This window comes from Lotus japonicus, chromosome 5 (genome assembly GCF_012489685.1).
Source record: "Lotus japonicus ecotype B-129 chromosome 5, LjGifu_v1.2".
NCBI classification, from domain to species: Eukaryota; Viridiplantae; Streptophyta; class Magnoliopsida; order Fabales; family Fabaceae; genus Lotus; species Lotus japonicus.
Genome location: NC_080045.1, coordinates 66,508,017 through 66,524,521, shown reverse-complemented (window position 1 = coordinate 66,524,521; position 16,505 = coordinate 66,508,017). Strand labels below are relative to the sequence as shown.

At 37.5% G+C, this 16,505-nt stretch overlaps 2 protein-coding genes across 9 annotated transcripts; both read left to right on the top strand.

The window, feature by feature from the left end:
* The first annotated feature begins 762 nt into the window (after positions 1-762).
* LOC130716618 (uncharacterized) lies at positions 763-13,281 on the top strand. 8 transcript variants are annotated; one of them, XM_057566600.1, is made up of 14 exons: positions 1,384-1,522; positions 2,689-2,767; positions 2,932-3,044; positions 3,157-3,238; positions 3,326-3,382; positions 3,847-3,902; positions 4,482-4,719; positions 4,940-5,023; positions 10,708-10,782; positions 11,257-11,340; positions 12,131-12,448; positions 12,536-12,624; positions 12,714-12,828; positions 12,914-13,281. In XM_057566600.1, exons 3-14 carry the CDS (start codon positions 3,004-3,006, stop codon positions 12,953-12,955), a joined length of 1,281 nt encoding a protein of 426 aa, XP_057422583.1. In that variant the 5' UTR covers positions 1,384-1,522; positions 2,689-2,767; positions 2,932-3,003; the 3' UTR covers positions 12,956-13,281. The 8 variants fall into 8 exon arrangements, with proteins under 8 accessions (XP_057422575.1, XP_057422576.1, XP_057422583.1 ...); XM_057566599.1 differs by lacking the exon at positions 1,384-1,522 and adding an exon at positions 2,086-2,201; XM_057566593.1 differs by lacking the exons at positions 2,689-2,767; positions 2,932-3,044 and having other exon boundaries at positions 764-1,522; positions 12,131-12,195; positions 12,289-12,448.
* Positions 13,282-13,994: 713 nt separating this feature from the next.
* Positions 13,995-16,491, top strand: LOC130717797 (monooxygenase 2-like). The gene is made up of 6 exons (XM_057568162.1): positions 13,995-14,152; positions 14,295-14,441; positions 14,536-14,604; positions 14,939-15,104; positions 15,279-15,507; positions 15,806-16,491. The coding sequence occupies exons 1-6, from the start codon at positions 14,073-14,075 to the stop codon at positions 16,363-16,365; spliced, it is 1,251 nt and encodes a 416-aa protein (XP_057424145.1). The 5' UTR covers positions 13,995-14,072; the 3' UTR covers positions 16,366-16,491.
* Positions 16,492-16,505: the final 14 nt, after the last annotated feature.

Sequence of the window (16,505 nt, the reverse complement as noted above, 5' to 3'; positions counted from 1 at the left end):
TCGAGTGCGGTCTCAGGTAAAGATGGAAAATTCTCAAACCGTAGCAAATTGTTGTCATGAATTTACAAATCGAATGCCGTTGGGTTTGTCAGATGTGATGTGCTCAGTTGGGTTGGGCAGGTGACTCAGGTGGGATTCCTCAGATTGTGTATGTTAGGCTGGGGAAAATGGTTCTTGTGAGAGTTTTATGGAGGAGAAAAAAAGACTAAAATAACTGGTTTTGTCCACCTTCATATCCTCAACATTGAAGGGGAGTCCAAAATGTATGAGGATGAGTTTTGGCTACCTAAATCCCTCCCTCATTCCACTCCAACCATGCAATTTTTAGAATCCCTCACCTCCTTCAAGCCAAATATAACATAAAAGAGCAATATAACAATGCACCACTTGCTTTAGTCTTATTCAAAACTAACAATCTTACTTTAACTCCGTTTGACTCAAATTTCACTAAAAACTAGAACCTATTTCTATTTTCATTTTCATTTTTACTTTTTGTTTCTATTTGTATTTTCAGTTTAATTAATTAAAACTATCACCTTCTTTTCAATTTATTCCCATTTAAAAATTTCGTCCAAAAAATAGCACAAGACATTATTATAATTTTGCAAATTTTATTTAAAAAAAATCGAAACAAAACAAATAAATCAACTCGAATCCCTTATAATTCACGGTCCAACAAGATGAATCTAAAAAAGCCCAAATCAGAAAAAAAAAGGCCCAAATCCATGTAACACGTCGATGAAGAAAAATAGAGCGAGCTAGACTGAGTTAACTCACCGCGTTTCCACTTTGTTTCGAAGCTCTCACAAACCCTAGCGCTTCTTCTGGTTTTTCGAACTCGCAACCGTTTCTTCCCTCAACCAGGCGATTCATCGTTTCACGCACTGTTCCATTGCAGCATCACCCCCAAATTTTCCACTGTTTTTTTCTGATAGTGGAAGTTCCACAGAGTAGTACTAGTAATGGATTTCGATGAATATGATTATTTGGAGAAAACAGTTGAAAATCCTGAACTGTTGAAGGAGAATCAAAATGGTGGTGACGCAGGGGGAAAATCAGAAGAGAGACACCGCCGTAGTAGTCGGAGTTCCAAGCATAGGGATATTGAGAAGGACGATGGTTATGACAGGCAGAAAGAACGAGGCTCTTCGCGTCACCGTTCACGGTCGCGAGATGGGGACAGGGACAAGGACCGGCATAGAGGCTCTGAGGGGTATAGGGATAGGAAGAGAGGGAGGGATAGAGACAATGAAGATAAGCATGGAAGGGAGAGAGACAGAGATAGAGAAAGAGACCAACGAAGGGACCGTGCGAGTGAGAGCGAAAGGGAAAGGGAGAAAGAGAGCTTGCGGCGAAGCAGAAGTAGATCTGAAAGACTGGTTCCAAGTGAGCTGGATGGCAGAGACGGAGAGAAGAGTCGCGATAGGGACTATAGAGGCAATGGAAGAAACCAGGATAAGGATTATGGAGACAGAGAAAGGGCGAGGGAAACAATCGAACGCGATAGAGAAGGCACCACCAGGTATTCTTATTTATCATTTTATTTTCTGCTTTTGATTATACAATGGTAACATTTTTTTGGAGTTGATAGTTATTTAGAGTTTTGACATCCTTGTGTTATGTTTTCTTGACTCACTACTACATTGGTTTTTCAACAATGGAGACTTATTTGGATTGATGCTCGTGAATCTATGTGGTTGTTTGTGGATAGGCTTCTCTTGCTTTTCATCTCTGCTATGAGGGTTATTGTATGTTTGGTTAATCGGTTGTATTGATCGCAATGTCTGAACTAAATTTAAGAATAGTGGTTCCTGAACATATAGGATTAGCTATGCTGTTTCACAGTCTTAAAGCTTCTGCATATTGAACATTAGATTCTGGGAACTCGCAGATATGGTAGAGCGGTAATCAGATGGTCTTACTGGCAATGGGGCCAGGCACTGGAACCTCAGGTCTTGGGTTTCAAAAGTTTCTCCCTTCTGGAGTGCATCTGAAAGCATGCATTGCAAGATTGGGAGTGTTTGGATGTTTGTTGCAGCAGTGCGATGCCTTGTTATTCGTTCTCCTTACCCTTTGAACTCAGTTGCTTAATTTCATTTATTCTGTTGCAGAAATGCTGGTGTGGGAGTAATGGGCAGTACTTAAGAGAAGCAATTCATCTTCTGATGCCTGTGGACAAAACAATGTTCATTTGGCTACATGTTGGTCACTGTTTTACACCACATGTCATAGATTGGTGTCAGTTGTGATTAATAAAAAATAATATATTGCACTTCAGTTGCCATTTTCTCTTTGTATACATTTTCTATATCCATAGGTTCATGATTTGGCTTGTGTAACTATCTCATGAAGTCCAGTCCATCAGTGCTTGTTGTTCATGGATAGCCCTGGGTCCTCTGTTGCGACATTTTTGCTTTTCATTTTCATATTTTGCACCTTAGCTTTCACTAATGTGATAAAATCCTTTAGTTTTGTCTATCTGGGATTCTATTGACCTAGTGATAGGATGTCTTTTTGTGTCCTGTTCTGTCCTGTTGCTGCTGATTCTTACTTTCAATTTAATCATGTCACTAGTGACTTCTTATGTGAAACTAGTTTTTATGTGTGAAATCGATTTTGTTCTTTATGCTCGTGGTTTCTCTTATTCAGTACACAAGCTCTTAACAGGTTTCAACTTAATGCATTTAGGTCACTCAATCTCTCGTTCTGCCATCAATCAAAGTTGGTGATGCTGTTTCAATATAACATTTTGTTTTATTTATAGAAGGTACATAATCTTGTGTTAATAGCCATTGGATGACATTTGTTCCCTTAAATTACCATTTCTCACAATGTCCAGGTTTGATTCTTTTTGAGTTCAAGAAGCAATGTCATGAATTCAAACCTATGTTACCTGCAGATTTCATGTTAACTTATTCTAGTTCCCTGCAGGCCTATTTTCATGTGGAATTGGGCTTTATACATTTAAAGACAATTTGCTTCCATGTTGCAAATTTAAGGAGCATGAAAAAATTGTGTGCTGCGAAAACATGGTTTATGCAACGGTTATTTGTTTGTTATATAGCTGTTATTATTATTTTCGAATATGAACTGATACGAAGAGGTTGAATGTATTCCAACTACTTGGGGTACAATTTTTTTTGGGTTTTCTTGCAGACGACATAAAGAGAAAAAGGAAGAAAAGGCAGAACCTGAGGTTGATCCGGAAAGAGATCAAAGAACTGTATTTGCTTATCAGGTATAACTGATACATCTCGGATGCAATCATATGATCTTTGTGTTGATATCATTTACTTCCAGATCTAATGTTCAAAGTATTTCACAGATTTCTCTTAAAGCGGATGAAAGAGATGTATATGAATTCTTCTCAAGGGCTGGCAAGGTCGTAAAATTCCATATACCTTTTTACTTAGGTCAAAATTGGTTTCTTCTGTTACTGTGGTTGACATTAATCTTGAAGTATAATACTTGAAAATGAATTCTGACTTCATTAGTGGAAAAATATATATTTCCTTTTGACCTTTGAATCCAATAGATCCTTGTCTCTCTTAAAGAGTAAGATTGCCTGTTGAAATTTAGATCTGTAAGGTATATAGCATTTCTGTGATTTATCTGGAAACCCATTATATTTAATAACTTGCAATTCAATTAACTTGATAAAACTAGAGCAGAAGAAAGAATATGTTGCATTTTCCTGCTTACTGATAGTGTATATAGTGTCACACTGTCAGGTGGATTTGAAGTCATAAATCATTATTTTTTGTGTTTTTTTTTATTTTTGGGTTACAAAGAGTCATTTTTTCTTCAATTTATGTCTTCCTGACGCCTGTAGTCTATTTTTTACAGGTGCGAGATGTTCGCTTGATTATGGACCGCAATTCAAGACGTTCTAAGGGTGTTGGGTAAGCATCACATAACTTAGATCAGATCTAAAACAATTTGTTGCTCCTCTTAATTATATTATCTAATCATTATTTCAGTCTATCATATTGTTCTCATTTCAGCATCTTTGGCTTCTAACATGAAAAGGCAGTCAGGAATAGAGTTAGCTGGATAGGATTATATTAAAATTAGTAGCACTTTAATGAGTTTAGAAATCCTTGTTACTTTAATGATACTAATTTTATGAACATTACTTTTGGGTTGAACAATTATTAAAGCTGATGTATTTTATGATGTAAGGAAATGTAAATTAACGCCTTTGTGTGCGTGTAGAAAGGGAGACGGAGCTTGAGAGGAGTTAATTTTGACCTTTCAATCTTATTTGGTTGGTCAAGATTAATTCCTCTAATCCCTCATATATACATGCATAAATACACATGTATGTATGTTGTTTCCCCAAAATCTCCATCAAAGCAATGATCTTTTGTATTCTCCCCATCGAAAAAGCACCGGATCAATCACTTGGCCACTTGATCTAAAACTGTGAATCTTGTCTTCAATGGCTTTGTATTATTATGTGCTGCTATCTTTGTTTGCAGGTATATTGAGTTCTATGATGCCATGTCCGTACCCATGGCAATAGCACTTTCAGGCCAACCTATTCTTGGTCATCCTGTGATGGTGAAGCCATCAGAAGCAGAAAAGAATTTGGTTCAGTCCACAGCATCTGTTGCTAATGGATCCACTGGACTTGGAGGTGGCCCTTATTCTGGGGGTGCTAGAAGAGTGTATGTTGGCAATCTGCATTTCAATATTACTGAAGCTGATCTGCGTGGGGTGAGCACATCTTGTTTGTTTTACCCTTGGATAATTCGTTTTAAAATATAATTTCTCTATTCATCTTCTTTTCATTACGTTTAATAATTTATTTTTCTTTTTAACTATTTGGTAGTCAATATTTTGCTTTTGTATTGCAGTTTAATGATGGTATTTTTTTTTCTAACATTGCTTGTAAATGATTGTATTATTAATTTTTCCAATTTGTTAAATTGTTTAGGTCTTTGAAGCATTTGGTCAGGTTGAACTGGTCCAGCTGCCTCCTGATGAAAGTGGGCAGTGCAAAGGTTTTGGCTTTGTGCAGGTTAATCTTATAACTTCAGTTACTTTTTGCTTTCCATAAAAAAACTTTAGTTACTTTTTTTTTTTAATCTGAGCTAACAACTAACAGCTTATTACAATCCAGTCCTTTTACTAATTACTAATTACACCTGGGTCCTTCTTCTTGAATAAACCTGCCTAAACCTATCAATACTTCCCCCTAAAAGTTTGACCTTGTCCTCAAGGGGAAAAGAAGGGAAAAGTTCTTGTATCTTAGCAGCTGACTCCCATGAATTATCACAAGATGGCAAAGTGTCCCAGCTCACAAGGACTTCCAAGTTGCCAAAAGCATCCTCTCGTGTAGCTTTCACTTCAGCAGGTGTTACTTCTAATTCCAACTCTTCATTGAGCATAGGAGGCAATGGATGAGGTTGCTGATCTGGCTTCAAAGCTTTCTTTAAAAGGGACACATGAAAAACTGCATGAATTCTAGCATGAAGTGGAAGCTCTAACTTGTAAGCTACTGGCCCAACTCGACTCAGAATCTGATATGGGCCATAGAACCTTGGAGCGAGCTTAGCAAAGGGTCTAGAAGCTAAGGACTTAAGTTTGTAAGGTTGTATTTTGAGATACACCCAGTCCCCTTCCTTGAACTCCACATTCCTTCTATGTTTATCAGCCTGCAATTTCATCTGGTTTTGAGCCTTAGTCAAGTTCCCTTTCAGCTCTTCTAGGATAGCATCCCTGTGCAAAAATAGCTGGTTAACTTCCTCCACCCTTGAAGGAATAGCTCCAGCCTTCAAAAGAATGGGAGGATCCCTTCCATACAAGGCTCTAAATGGAGACATCCCTGCAGAACCATGAAAATTGGTGTTAAACCAGAATTCTGCCCATGATAACCAGTCCAGCCATTGCTTGGGTTTAGGGCCAACAAAACACCTCAAATAGGTCTCCAAGCAACTATTGACCACCTCAGTCTGGCCATCAGTTTGTGGATGGTATGAGGTGCTTAATTTCAGTTGAGTTCCAGCCAACCGGAAAATTTCCTTCCAAAACTGACTAAGGAACAAGGGGTCCCTATCATAAATGATAGTAGTAGGAAATCCATGGAGCTTAACCACTTCTCTGATGAAAATCAGAGCAACATCTTTAGCTGTAAAAGGATGCCCTAGTGCAAAGAAATGGGCAAACTTAGAGAGCCTGTCTACTACCACAAAAATAGTATCTTTTCCCCTAACCCTGGGTAGCCCCCCAACAAAATCCATGGAAATATCCATCCAAACTTCAGTAGGAATAGGCAATGGTTGTAACAACCCCCCTGGAGCTTAGGTAGAATATTTGTTCCTTTGGCAAATATCACACTCCTCCACAAATTTCCTTATGTCAGCCTTCATTCCTTCCCAATATAGGAAACTTGCTATCTTCTTGTAGGTTCTGAAATGACCAGAATGTCCCCCCATTGGTGTTGCATGACATTCAGAAAGGATCATAGGGATCCTATTGGAGTTCTTTGGCAAGACCAGCCTATGTTTATAATAAAGAAATCCATTTTTGAAACTGTACCCACTATGAGAGGTAGGGGAAATGAGAAGGTCCTGAATCAATTTAACAACTTTAGGATCCTGGTGAAGCTCTGAATTCCATTCATCTTTATCAGCTGCAGAAATAACAGAAATGGCTGAATACATCATTTTTCTAGAAAGTGCATCGACTGCAGAATTTTCACTTCCAGGTTTGTACTGGATCTCAAAATCCAGACCCACTAATTTCACTGCCCATTTAAACTGCTCATCAGTAAACAATCTCTGATCATTCAAAAATTTCAAACTCCTTTGATCTGTCTTTATGACAAAGTGTCTTCCCAGGAGGTAGTGCCTCCACTTCTGTATGGCTTGAACAAGTGCCATGAGTTCCCTCTCATATATTGACTTCTGTTGTGCTCTTGGAGACAGGCCTTTACTCCAAAAGGCTAGTGGTCTGCCCTCTTGCATGAGAACAGCACCCAGTCCTTTGCTTGAAGCATCTGTTTCTACCACAAACTGTTTGGAAAAATCAGGTACAGCCAATAATGACAAATTGATCATAGCTGTTTTAAGCTTATCAAAAGCCTCAGTAGCTGCTGGTGTCCACTTAAACCCCTCTTTCTTTAACAAATCAGTCAATGGCTTTGCAATTTTACCATAATTTTGCACAAATCGCCTATAATAACCAATGAGCCCTAGGAAACCCCTCAACCCCTTAATCTCTCTAGGGATTGGCCAATCTTTTATGGCCTCCACCTTAGATTGTTCTGCTGCCACTCCATCTCCTGAAATAGTATGGCCCAAATACTCCAAGCTTGTCTGGCCAAAGGTGCATTTTTTCCTATTAGCCATGAGTGAATTCTGCTCTAACAAGGACAAAACCAGATGTAAGTGTTCAAAGTGAGCTGACAAATCTGGACTATAAACCAGAATGTCATCAAAGAATACTAAAGCAAATTTCCTCAAATAAGGCTTAAGGACTTCATTCATAAGAGCTTGGAATGTGGAAGGAGCATTTGTGAGCCCAAAGGGCATCACAAGGAACTCATAGTGTCCCTCATGTGTGCGGAAAGCTGTTTTTTCTATGTCCTCTTCCTTCATCCGTATTTGGTGATAACCTGATTTCAAATCCAGGTTGGAGAACACCTTAGCACCTCCAATTTCATCCAGAAGTTCCTCTATAATAGGAATAGGGAACTTATTTGGAATAGTGATTTTGTTAAGAGCCCTAAAATCAACACAAAATCTCCACCCTCCATCCTTTTTCTTAACCAAAATGATAGGGCTGGAATAAGGACTGATACTAGGCCTGATAACCCCACCTTCCAACATTTCTGCCACCAATTTCTCTATTTCATTTTTCTGGTAGTGAGGGCACTTGTAAGGCCTCAGATTTGGTATGTCAACTCCCTCTTTCAGATGAATGGCATGGTCATGCCTTCTTCTTGGAGGTAAGCCCTGAGGATCTTGAAATACTGAATCAAATTTGGCCAAAACAGCAACCAAGTCTGCTGGAATGGTTGTATTCTTTTGTCCTGTTGTGTCTCCTTGTTCACAATGAATCAGCAAGCCTTCCCCTTCTTCCAACAGGGTTTGCATGAGAGCTCCATATGATAATTCAGACCTTGTCAAAGCTGGATCTCCTTCCAAGGTAAACCAGTGTCCATCCTTCTTCAATGACAACCTCTGCTAAAGTTAGCTTTAATATCCCCTAAACTAGCTAACCAATCCAGACCAAGTACCAGATCTATTCCATTGAGGCCAAAAAGGTAAAAATCTTGAGTGACTTCTAAGGATTGTATCATCAATTTCAGATTAGAACACTTCCCTTTACAACCAATCTTATAGCCATCCCCAACTTCCACTGTGTAAGATGGTGTGTTTTCCACTAGTAATAACAACTCTTAACCAGCTTCTTAGAAATGAAGCTATGTGAGGCTCCACAATCTATGAGAACCACCACTTCTTGGTCTTGTATACTGCCCTTCATTTTCCATGACTTGTGGGAAGTAAAACCAGTCATTGAACAGAGAGATAACTGCAAAGAATTAAACTCTCCAGATAAAGCATCTTCAAACTCTCCCCCCTCCAAATCCTCTTCTTCTTCTTCCAAGAGTAGCATTCTAAGCTGCCTATTCCTGCACTTGTGTTCTCTACTAAAAGGTTCATCACACCTGAAACAAAGGTTTTTCTCTCTCTTTTCCTTCATTTCAGCTGCAGTCAAAGGCTTGTAGCCCTCAACTCTTGCCCTGCCAGCTTCTGGAACTGGCCCATTCCTGGAAGTTCCAACAGAATTTTCCTGCTTATGCTCTCCATTGTTTTGAGGTTCCAAAGTTACAGTTTTACTGTAGTTGTTGCTTCTATAGGAACCTACAGATCTCACAAACCCTCCACTTTTCTTGGTGACAACCGAATTCTTTTGTTCAATCAACAAAGACTTCTGAATAACCTCAGGAAGAGTGTTCAGTTCAAAAAGCCTCACTTCAGCCTTAATCTCTTCTTTGAGTCCATTGAGGAAGATTCCTCTCACAAAATCATGGTCAATTTCTTTCAAAGCACCATCATATTTTTCAAACTCTTCAACATAATCATCTACAGAACCTAATTGCTTCAAAGATAACAGTAATTCAAAAGGATTTTGAACCATAGAGGGTTGAAATCTTCTTACCATTGCCAGCTTGAAGGCTTCCTAAGAGGGTGATGGATTGCAACGCTCCCACCACTGGTACCAACTGAGAGCCCGTCCCTCCAAAGCCACCATGGTTGCTTGCATCCTTTCTTCATCAGTAACTTCTCTCAATGCAAAATATCTCTCCAGCTTCTGAGTCCACCCCACTGCATCAGTTCCAGAGAAAATGGGAATTTCCAGTTTCCGCCATCGATTCTTGACCGAAGCTTGATTCCGTGTCTCTCTGTTCCTTCTGCTTTCGCAATCATCATCATCCGAGAATCCACGATCGCGAGTTTCCAGCCTAGTTCGCAGAGAAGCGATGAGATCCTCTGCCACCTTCGTTCGCGCCTCATTCAACTCCAATCGAGTGCGCAATCCTTCAGTTTCTTGTCGCAATTCCTCTCGTTCCTGGTTCCAGCTACTCTCGCTTCTAGACATGGTTCGAGTCGTGACCATTCAGAGTTGCAAAATCGCGTGAGCTTCTCCCTCAGGCACCAAGATGGTGCTCTGATACCAGTGATAACACTGGTAAATCAGATACTTTTATTGAACTGAGAAGAGAGTACAATGCAATTACTCAATTTGAGCTATAACAGGGGAATTAGGGATTTACAGTGAAATTGGGAAAATCTGGGAAATTTGGGGAAGAACACAGAGTTAGGGTTCAACCTAGAGATCCCTCGATCTCTCTCTGATTCCACAATCAGAATGAAACTCTAACTTCAATGCCTTCCTCTACAATCAATCTACCTATTTATACTATTCAGTTGTAACTAACAACTGTAACTGACTCTAACTGCTCACAGCTGTTGCCAGCTATCAGATAACAAACTAACAGCTTCAGCTAACAACTAACAGCTTATTACAATCCAGTCCTTTTACTAATTACTAATTACACCTGGGTCCTTCTTCTTGAATAAACCTGCCTAAACCTATCAGTACCACTCAACTACCATTTAAATCACGGATACGGCCACCAAAACTCTCTGTCTGGGTTACCCGTAGAGCTCCCATCGTCGTAGTAGAATTTGGTCCATTCATAAAGATGACTTAAGACTAGAAGATAGAATCGTCAATGATGGAGATAGTATAATTTATTTTAAAAAAAATTGTACGGTCTTATATTGTATGATTCTTGAAAGTTGGGGTTAGTTAAGTCGTATATATAAGACTAATAAATAACTTTGCAATTGTCCAGGTAAATGCAATAAATTAATCACAACTTTGTATTCGATGCATGCTTACGTGAGCTATTTGTGGACTCTTAATACCAAACCCCACAAAGGTTGAGATGAGATCATTTAAATAATTGAGTCTAATATGAAGCTGGGCTTGTTTGGTTTTAGCTACAAATGAGTTTGATCAAGCATTTAATCATCTGAGCTTAAATAATTCACTCGTGGTTAAAGTTGGTACTTGGTGCTGATGCCATTCTACTACATGGCTTTATGATATGCTTTCTGGTTTCTGCTAGTCGCAATTGTTTCTTGCCATGCATGTTGAGTTGTTGACTGAATCAATTTTTTTATGTAGTTTGCCCGTCTTGAAGATGCAAGAAATTCCCTGGGCTTGAATGGCCAATTGGAGATAGGTGGCAGGACTATCAAGGTACTTTTGATCTGTTCTTAGATCATTAGTTTAGTTGACCTTCTTTTACTAAATTTAGGCTATATGTTGCTAAAGTTTGTTTCCTATTAAAGTACTGTAACTCTTCTACTTTTTCCATCTTTCTTTTCTACTCTCCCTATCCTTCTTTTTTATCCCCTCACTAAATCTTCATTTTATTACTCTTCCCTCACTTTCAGCTTGACTCTTGTGGACTGTTGGTTCTCCAGGGCCCACTCCTTTTCCTATGGCGCTCCTTTTTAGTTTAGGGTCTTCTAACAAATACTACCTTCGTTCCTGAATTTTTGTTATAGTTTTTCCCTTTTTTCCCAAAACTTGTGTTGTTTTAGAAATTCAATACTTTTAATTTGAGCTTGAGTTTATGACTGCCTACCAAGTGGACATTCTGCTGATGATCTTTGTATAGAGGATCTAAATTGGATGACCTCACTGCCTCTGTTTTACCCCTGACATCAGGTATCAGCTGTTACTGATCAAAATGGTATGCAAGAAGCTGGAGGAAATGCTGGTGATTTTGATGATGATGAAGGTGGTGGCTTGGTAAGTACTGTATTTCTCAAAAAATAAAATTGCTCACAACCTCAATTTTTTTTTACTAAATTACACATATCTGATATCTCCTTCTATTTAATAAGCATACATGTAGCTCACTGTTGCATTGTAATTTCTAACAACTACACTTGGGAGTAATTTACTATTGGGAGTAATTTACTCTTCTTTATTTCAGTTATATCTAAGCAGGTGAATGAGTAAATTCTCACCTTATTTCTACACTTGGTTGCAGTAATTGTTAAGGGTCTGAGGATTAAGGAATATTACTCATTTATGGGGTCAAATATTGTCTAGGAAGTAGGAAACTAATGCTGGGAAAATCCTTTACAAGTGTTGGATCTGAAAATTTGGCTGATTAAGTACTGAATGTTTTAGTAATGAATTATTTTTCATTTTTTAATCCTAGTAATTTCAATAATGAAACTAAATTATTAAAAGGGTGATAGCTATTGGTTACACTTGTTGCTTGCGTATTGCTGTTATTAGTAATTACATGGTTTGAAATTAGACCCTGCTTATATGATATGGGTACCATGCTTGACTTAACATTTTACCCATAGAAAAGTCTCCCACCCCTTTCTTTATCAACAAGCACAAAATCACAATGATCTACATATTCAATCAATTGTGAAGTATTCTGTTTTATTAGCTTCACGTATATGTTTGTTTCTCTTAGAAATTTGGTATTCACTTAGTTTTTATTTATTTAAATCTAAAGTTACTTGAACTGTTTATATATACAAACCAGATTCTTAGCTAACCTTTCTGAAATTTTCAGTCCTTGAATGCATCTTCTCGAGCATCACTCATGCAGAAGTTGGATCGTAGTGGCACTACACCAAGGTTTATCCCTTGCCATTTTGCTTTTCATATTTTGAGATCATCAATAGACAATATGACAGTATATAATCTCTCCTCTTGTGCTTTTATCGGCAGCATGGTTGGTTTCCTTGGTGATTCTGCTGTCAACAACACAAGCCTTAACCTGCCAGTTGGAGGTCTCCAAATTCCCACAGCTACAATTCCTTCAGTAGATACTATTGGTGTTCCAAGTGAATGCTTAATGTTAAAGAATATGTTTGACCCCAAAGCTGAGGTAGCTAAATTGAACCTATACTTGGAATTTTTTTTCTGCCACACTTCTGTTTTTGTCTAATGATATTACCTGCTCGATGTGCTGCAGACGGAACCGGATTTTGATTTGGATATTAAAGAAGATGTTGAAGCAGAATGCTCTAAATTTGGGAAGTTAAAGCACATATATGTTGATAAGTGAGTAAACTAGATCTTATGTTTCTTCTTTGACTTCTCTAAGACTATAAGATTGTGCAACTTTCATTTGATTATTGTTTCTTTGACAGGAAAAGTGCTGGTTTTGTCTACTTAAGATTTGAAGCTACTCAAGCTGCAATAGGTGCCCAAAGGGCCTTGCATGGAAGATGGTTTGCAGGGAAGATGATCACTGCAAGCTTCATGGTAGCACATATATTTGCTTTATTTCCTTTTATTTAATTTCCTAGATATTCATGAAATTTATTATAAATCTTGTATGTGCTGGCAGGTACCCCAGTCATATGAGGATAGATTTCCAGAGAGCAGATAATTGGGGTCCAGTATTCAGTAGCATGCTGAGGACTTGTAGCAAAAGTAGCCATGCTCATAATTTTATTTCACTTACTGCTCGGGGTGTTTCTACATACTGGATTTACTTGAAGTTCCCCATAATTCAAACCAAAGCAATTATATTGGTTGAGACTGGTTTTGATAATTAGTTTACACAACTAAAAATCCGAACTTAATCCATTATAAATCTATAATGTTAGATTTTCAGTTTTTTTTTTTCCAACTAGAACCGATCAAGAATACTTGATAATTTTTTTGTTTATTTTAAAACTTTTACGTTTTTATGTATTGAATACTTTCTTCTTATTCTTCTTTCTTTTATACTCACTTTAGTTTTTATGTTGTACTTATTATCTGGAAAAGTAGTCTGCGTTTCTCTTAACTTTTTGAATTTTTTTTTTCTTTTAAGTATCTTTTTATACTTACTATCTCACAATCTTACTTTCGACCAAGGTTAATGCTGTGTGAAGTTATATTTATAAAAAAGAAAAATATTAACCAAAAGTAATATAAGGATTTAGAATTGAAAATGATTATTGTTCAGAAATCATTGAAACAATAACCTTTCTAGAGGTTACTACCTCTTAAAACAATAACCTTTCTAGTTTAAATTAAGATAAAATTCAAGATTTTATTGGAGAATAATTTATGAATGTACTTATTTCTTGAAAACTCAGTTTAAACTCAAGCAAGGGTAAAATTTCACAAAATTATACACATTTTTTTTACAAAAAAATACATTGGAAATCATGGTAAAATACAAGAGCAATTGTTTTACTCAGGAGTTAGTTAATATAGTAATTTACAGCCTGAAAATTTGAACCAGCAGTGGTATTTTAAAATTATCATTTTTTTAAGGATAAAAGATTTACGTATGCCCTGTCATCATCAAAATTAAATTATGGCGACTCTATCGTAAGCAATGTGGTCATCATCTTTGTCCACACAAAAAACAGAGACATGGACAGTGATTGTAAGAGCAAAAGTAGGTGGAAAATTTAAACTTGGATAAGCTTCAGGGTCTGGCGGGTCAATCCCAGTACTTATCCTATAAATATTAGGGAATGATAGAATGGAGAAAACACATCAAGTAAGCAATGGAAACTCAAGTAGTTGAAGACATACTCATAGTTGGAGCTGGAATTGCTGGCTTAACAACATCACTGGGACTTCATAGGTACACACACCTCTTCACTTCACACTTTGTCTTTCTCACTTTTAAATTAATACACTCACATTTTATCCATATGGTTTGTTTATTAATGTAACTCCAAGTTAGCTAGCATTTAATATTCTATATAGTGATATTTTTTTCACAGGTTGGGTGTTAGAAGTTTGGTATTAGAATCTTCAGATACATTGAGGGTCACAGGGTTTGCTCTAGCAACATGGAAAAATGCTTGGAAGGCCTTGGAAGCCGTCGGTGTTGGAACCATCCTTCGCGACCGGCATCTACAGGTTAATGGGTAAGAAAACTATTCTAATAAAAATAAGAAATATTAGTATTAACAAGCAGAAAGAGTTAGAATATGATTCTAAAATACTTTAATTGGAGTGCAGGATTACCATTACTTCTTTGATTACCGGGCAACCTACATCTACTGTGTCTTTCAAGGATAATGGAAAGCAGTAAGTGCACTACTCTTTCTGGCATCACTTGCTAGATTTCTAGGGGAGGGGGGGGGGGGGGGTGGAATTCATGTCTCCAAATGTTTACTTAGTGCGCGCATGTTTGGAAATCATTCTATAATTGATTATAAAGCTAAAATTAATTATGAGAAGAAACTCATGTGAGTAGCTTCTCGATGCCAAAATTAATTTTAAGGAAAAATAAGTTGATGCAAACATAGTAACATAGTACTACTATAATTCAATTTTGGCTACCTCATTTTACTCTGTTTAGCTTGAGGATCATTAAGGCTCTTAATTTAATCTGAATTTCTTGCTATGATGATGTGTGTAGTGGATCTTGTGAAGTTCGTTGTGTTAGAAGGAAGTTAATGTTGGAAGCCCTTGCCAATGAGCTTCCAAGTGGCACCATTAGGTACTTGTCAAAGGTGGTTGCTATTGAGGAATCTGGCTTCTATAAGATACTCCATCTTGCTGATGGAACCATCATTAAAACCAAGGTAAACATTTTTATCATTTATGTAATTATGTGTAACATGATATGACCTACGAAATAAGCAAAGGTCTTTCTTTTCCTCCATGGATTGACGTTTATATGAAAGAAGAAACAACTTCTATAATGAATCCAAATTATTAGACCTTGATTGATACATTGGTATTTCCAATTTGAAAAGGTATTGATTGGGTGTGATGGAGTAAACTCCATGGTAGCAAAGTGGCTAGGCTTCAAGGAGGCCTCTTTTACAGGTAGACAAGCAATCAGAGGTTGTGTAGAGTTGGAGAGCAACCATGGGTTTGATCCCATGTTAAAGCAGTTCTTCGGCCAAGGTTTTCGAGCCGGAGTTGTTCCCTGTGATCAGGAGACCATTTACTGGTTTTTCACTTGGACACCTACCACACAAGGTAAACCATGTACTATTATTCTCTACAATTACTAATTCATTGAGAATTTTGAAAAATAGTCTTCTGTTGTGGAAATTTTGATTGCAAAAGTTAGCATACATTCATTAGTGCATGTTAAGAAACTCTTCTACAATTGATTTTGAAGACAAAATCAATGAGGAAGCTTCAGTGAGTAGGTTATGGATTTCAGAATTTATTTTGATGAAGATAAGTTGATCCAAACAAGCTATAATACCATTAGCTTATGGCATTTGACATTACACCTACCATTACTAATCCACTTTGGCATGTCTTGCAGGGGAAGAGCTAGAAGAGAACCCTGCTAAACTAAAAACTAAGCTGAAACAATTTGTGTTGAACAAGCTTGAGAAGATGCCAAGTGATGTTAGATGCTTCATAGAAAAAACTGAATTAGATTGTTTCCATTCAGCTCCATTGAGATATAGACAACCATGGGAACTCATGTTGGGAAACATTAGCAAAGGTAATGTTTGTGTTGCCGGAGACGCTCTCCATCCCATGACTCCTGACCTTGGCCAGGGTGGGTGTTGTGCTTTGGAAGATGGGGTTGTTTTAGCCAGGTGCCTAGCTAAGGCATTCTCTGAAAAATCGAAAGAAAAGAAAGGAGAAGAAGATGAAGAGCAATACAAAAGGATAGAGGAAAGCTTGAAGAAATATGCAGATGAGAGAAAATGGAGAAGCATTGATCTTATCAGTACAGCTTATATGGCAGGTTTTGTTCAGCAAGCAAATTCGAAATGGGTCACTTTTTTAAGGGACAAAGTTCTGGCTATATTCCTAGCTGATATTCTGTTGAAGAAGGCAAATTTTGATTGTGGAACACTAAATAGCTCTTAGTGACATGATTATCTTGTAAAATGCTCAGTTCATCATTTTGTTGCCTTCAATAATATGTCTGTTAAATGTGATGTATGCTTTTGAATAGATTGTTATTAAACTGTATAAACCTATTCTTATACTGTACTTGCTGCATTTTG

Coding starts and splice junctions, on each gene's coding strand:
- LOC130716618 (XM_057566592.1), top strand. CDS start 963: ATGGATTTCGATGAATATGATTATTTGGAGAAAACAGTTGAAAATCCT. Junction 3,383..3,846: donor TCTTCTCAAGGGCTGGCAAG/GTCGTAAAATTC, acceptor TATTTTTTACAG/GTGCGAGATGTTCGCTTGAT. Junction 4,720..4,939: donor CTGAAGCTGATCTGCGTGGG/GTGAGCACATCT, acceptor TAAATTGTTTAG/GTCTTTGAAGCATTTGGTCA.
- LOC130717797 (XM_057568162.1), top strand. CDS start 14,073: ATGGAAACTCAAGTAGTTGAAGACATACTCATAGTTGGAGCTGGAATT. Junction 14,153..14,294: donor ACATCACTGGGACTTCATAG/GTACACACACCT, acceptor TTTTTTTCACAG/GTTGGGTGTTAGAAGTTTGG. Junction 15,508..15,805: donor TTGGACACCTACCACACAAG/GTAAACCATGTA, acceptor CATGTCTTGCAG/GGGAAGAGCTAGAAGAGAAC.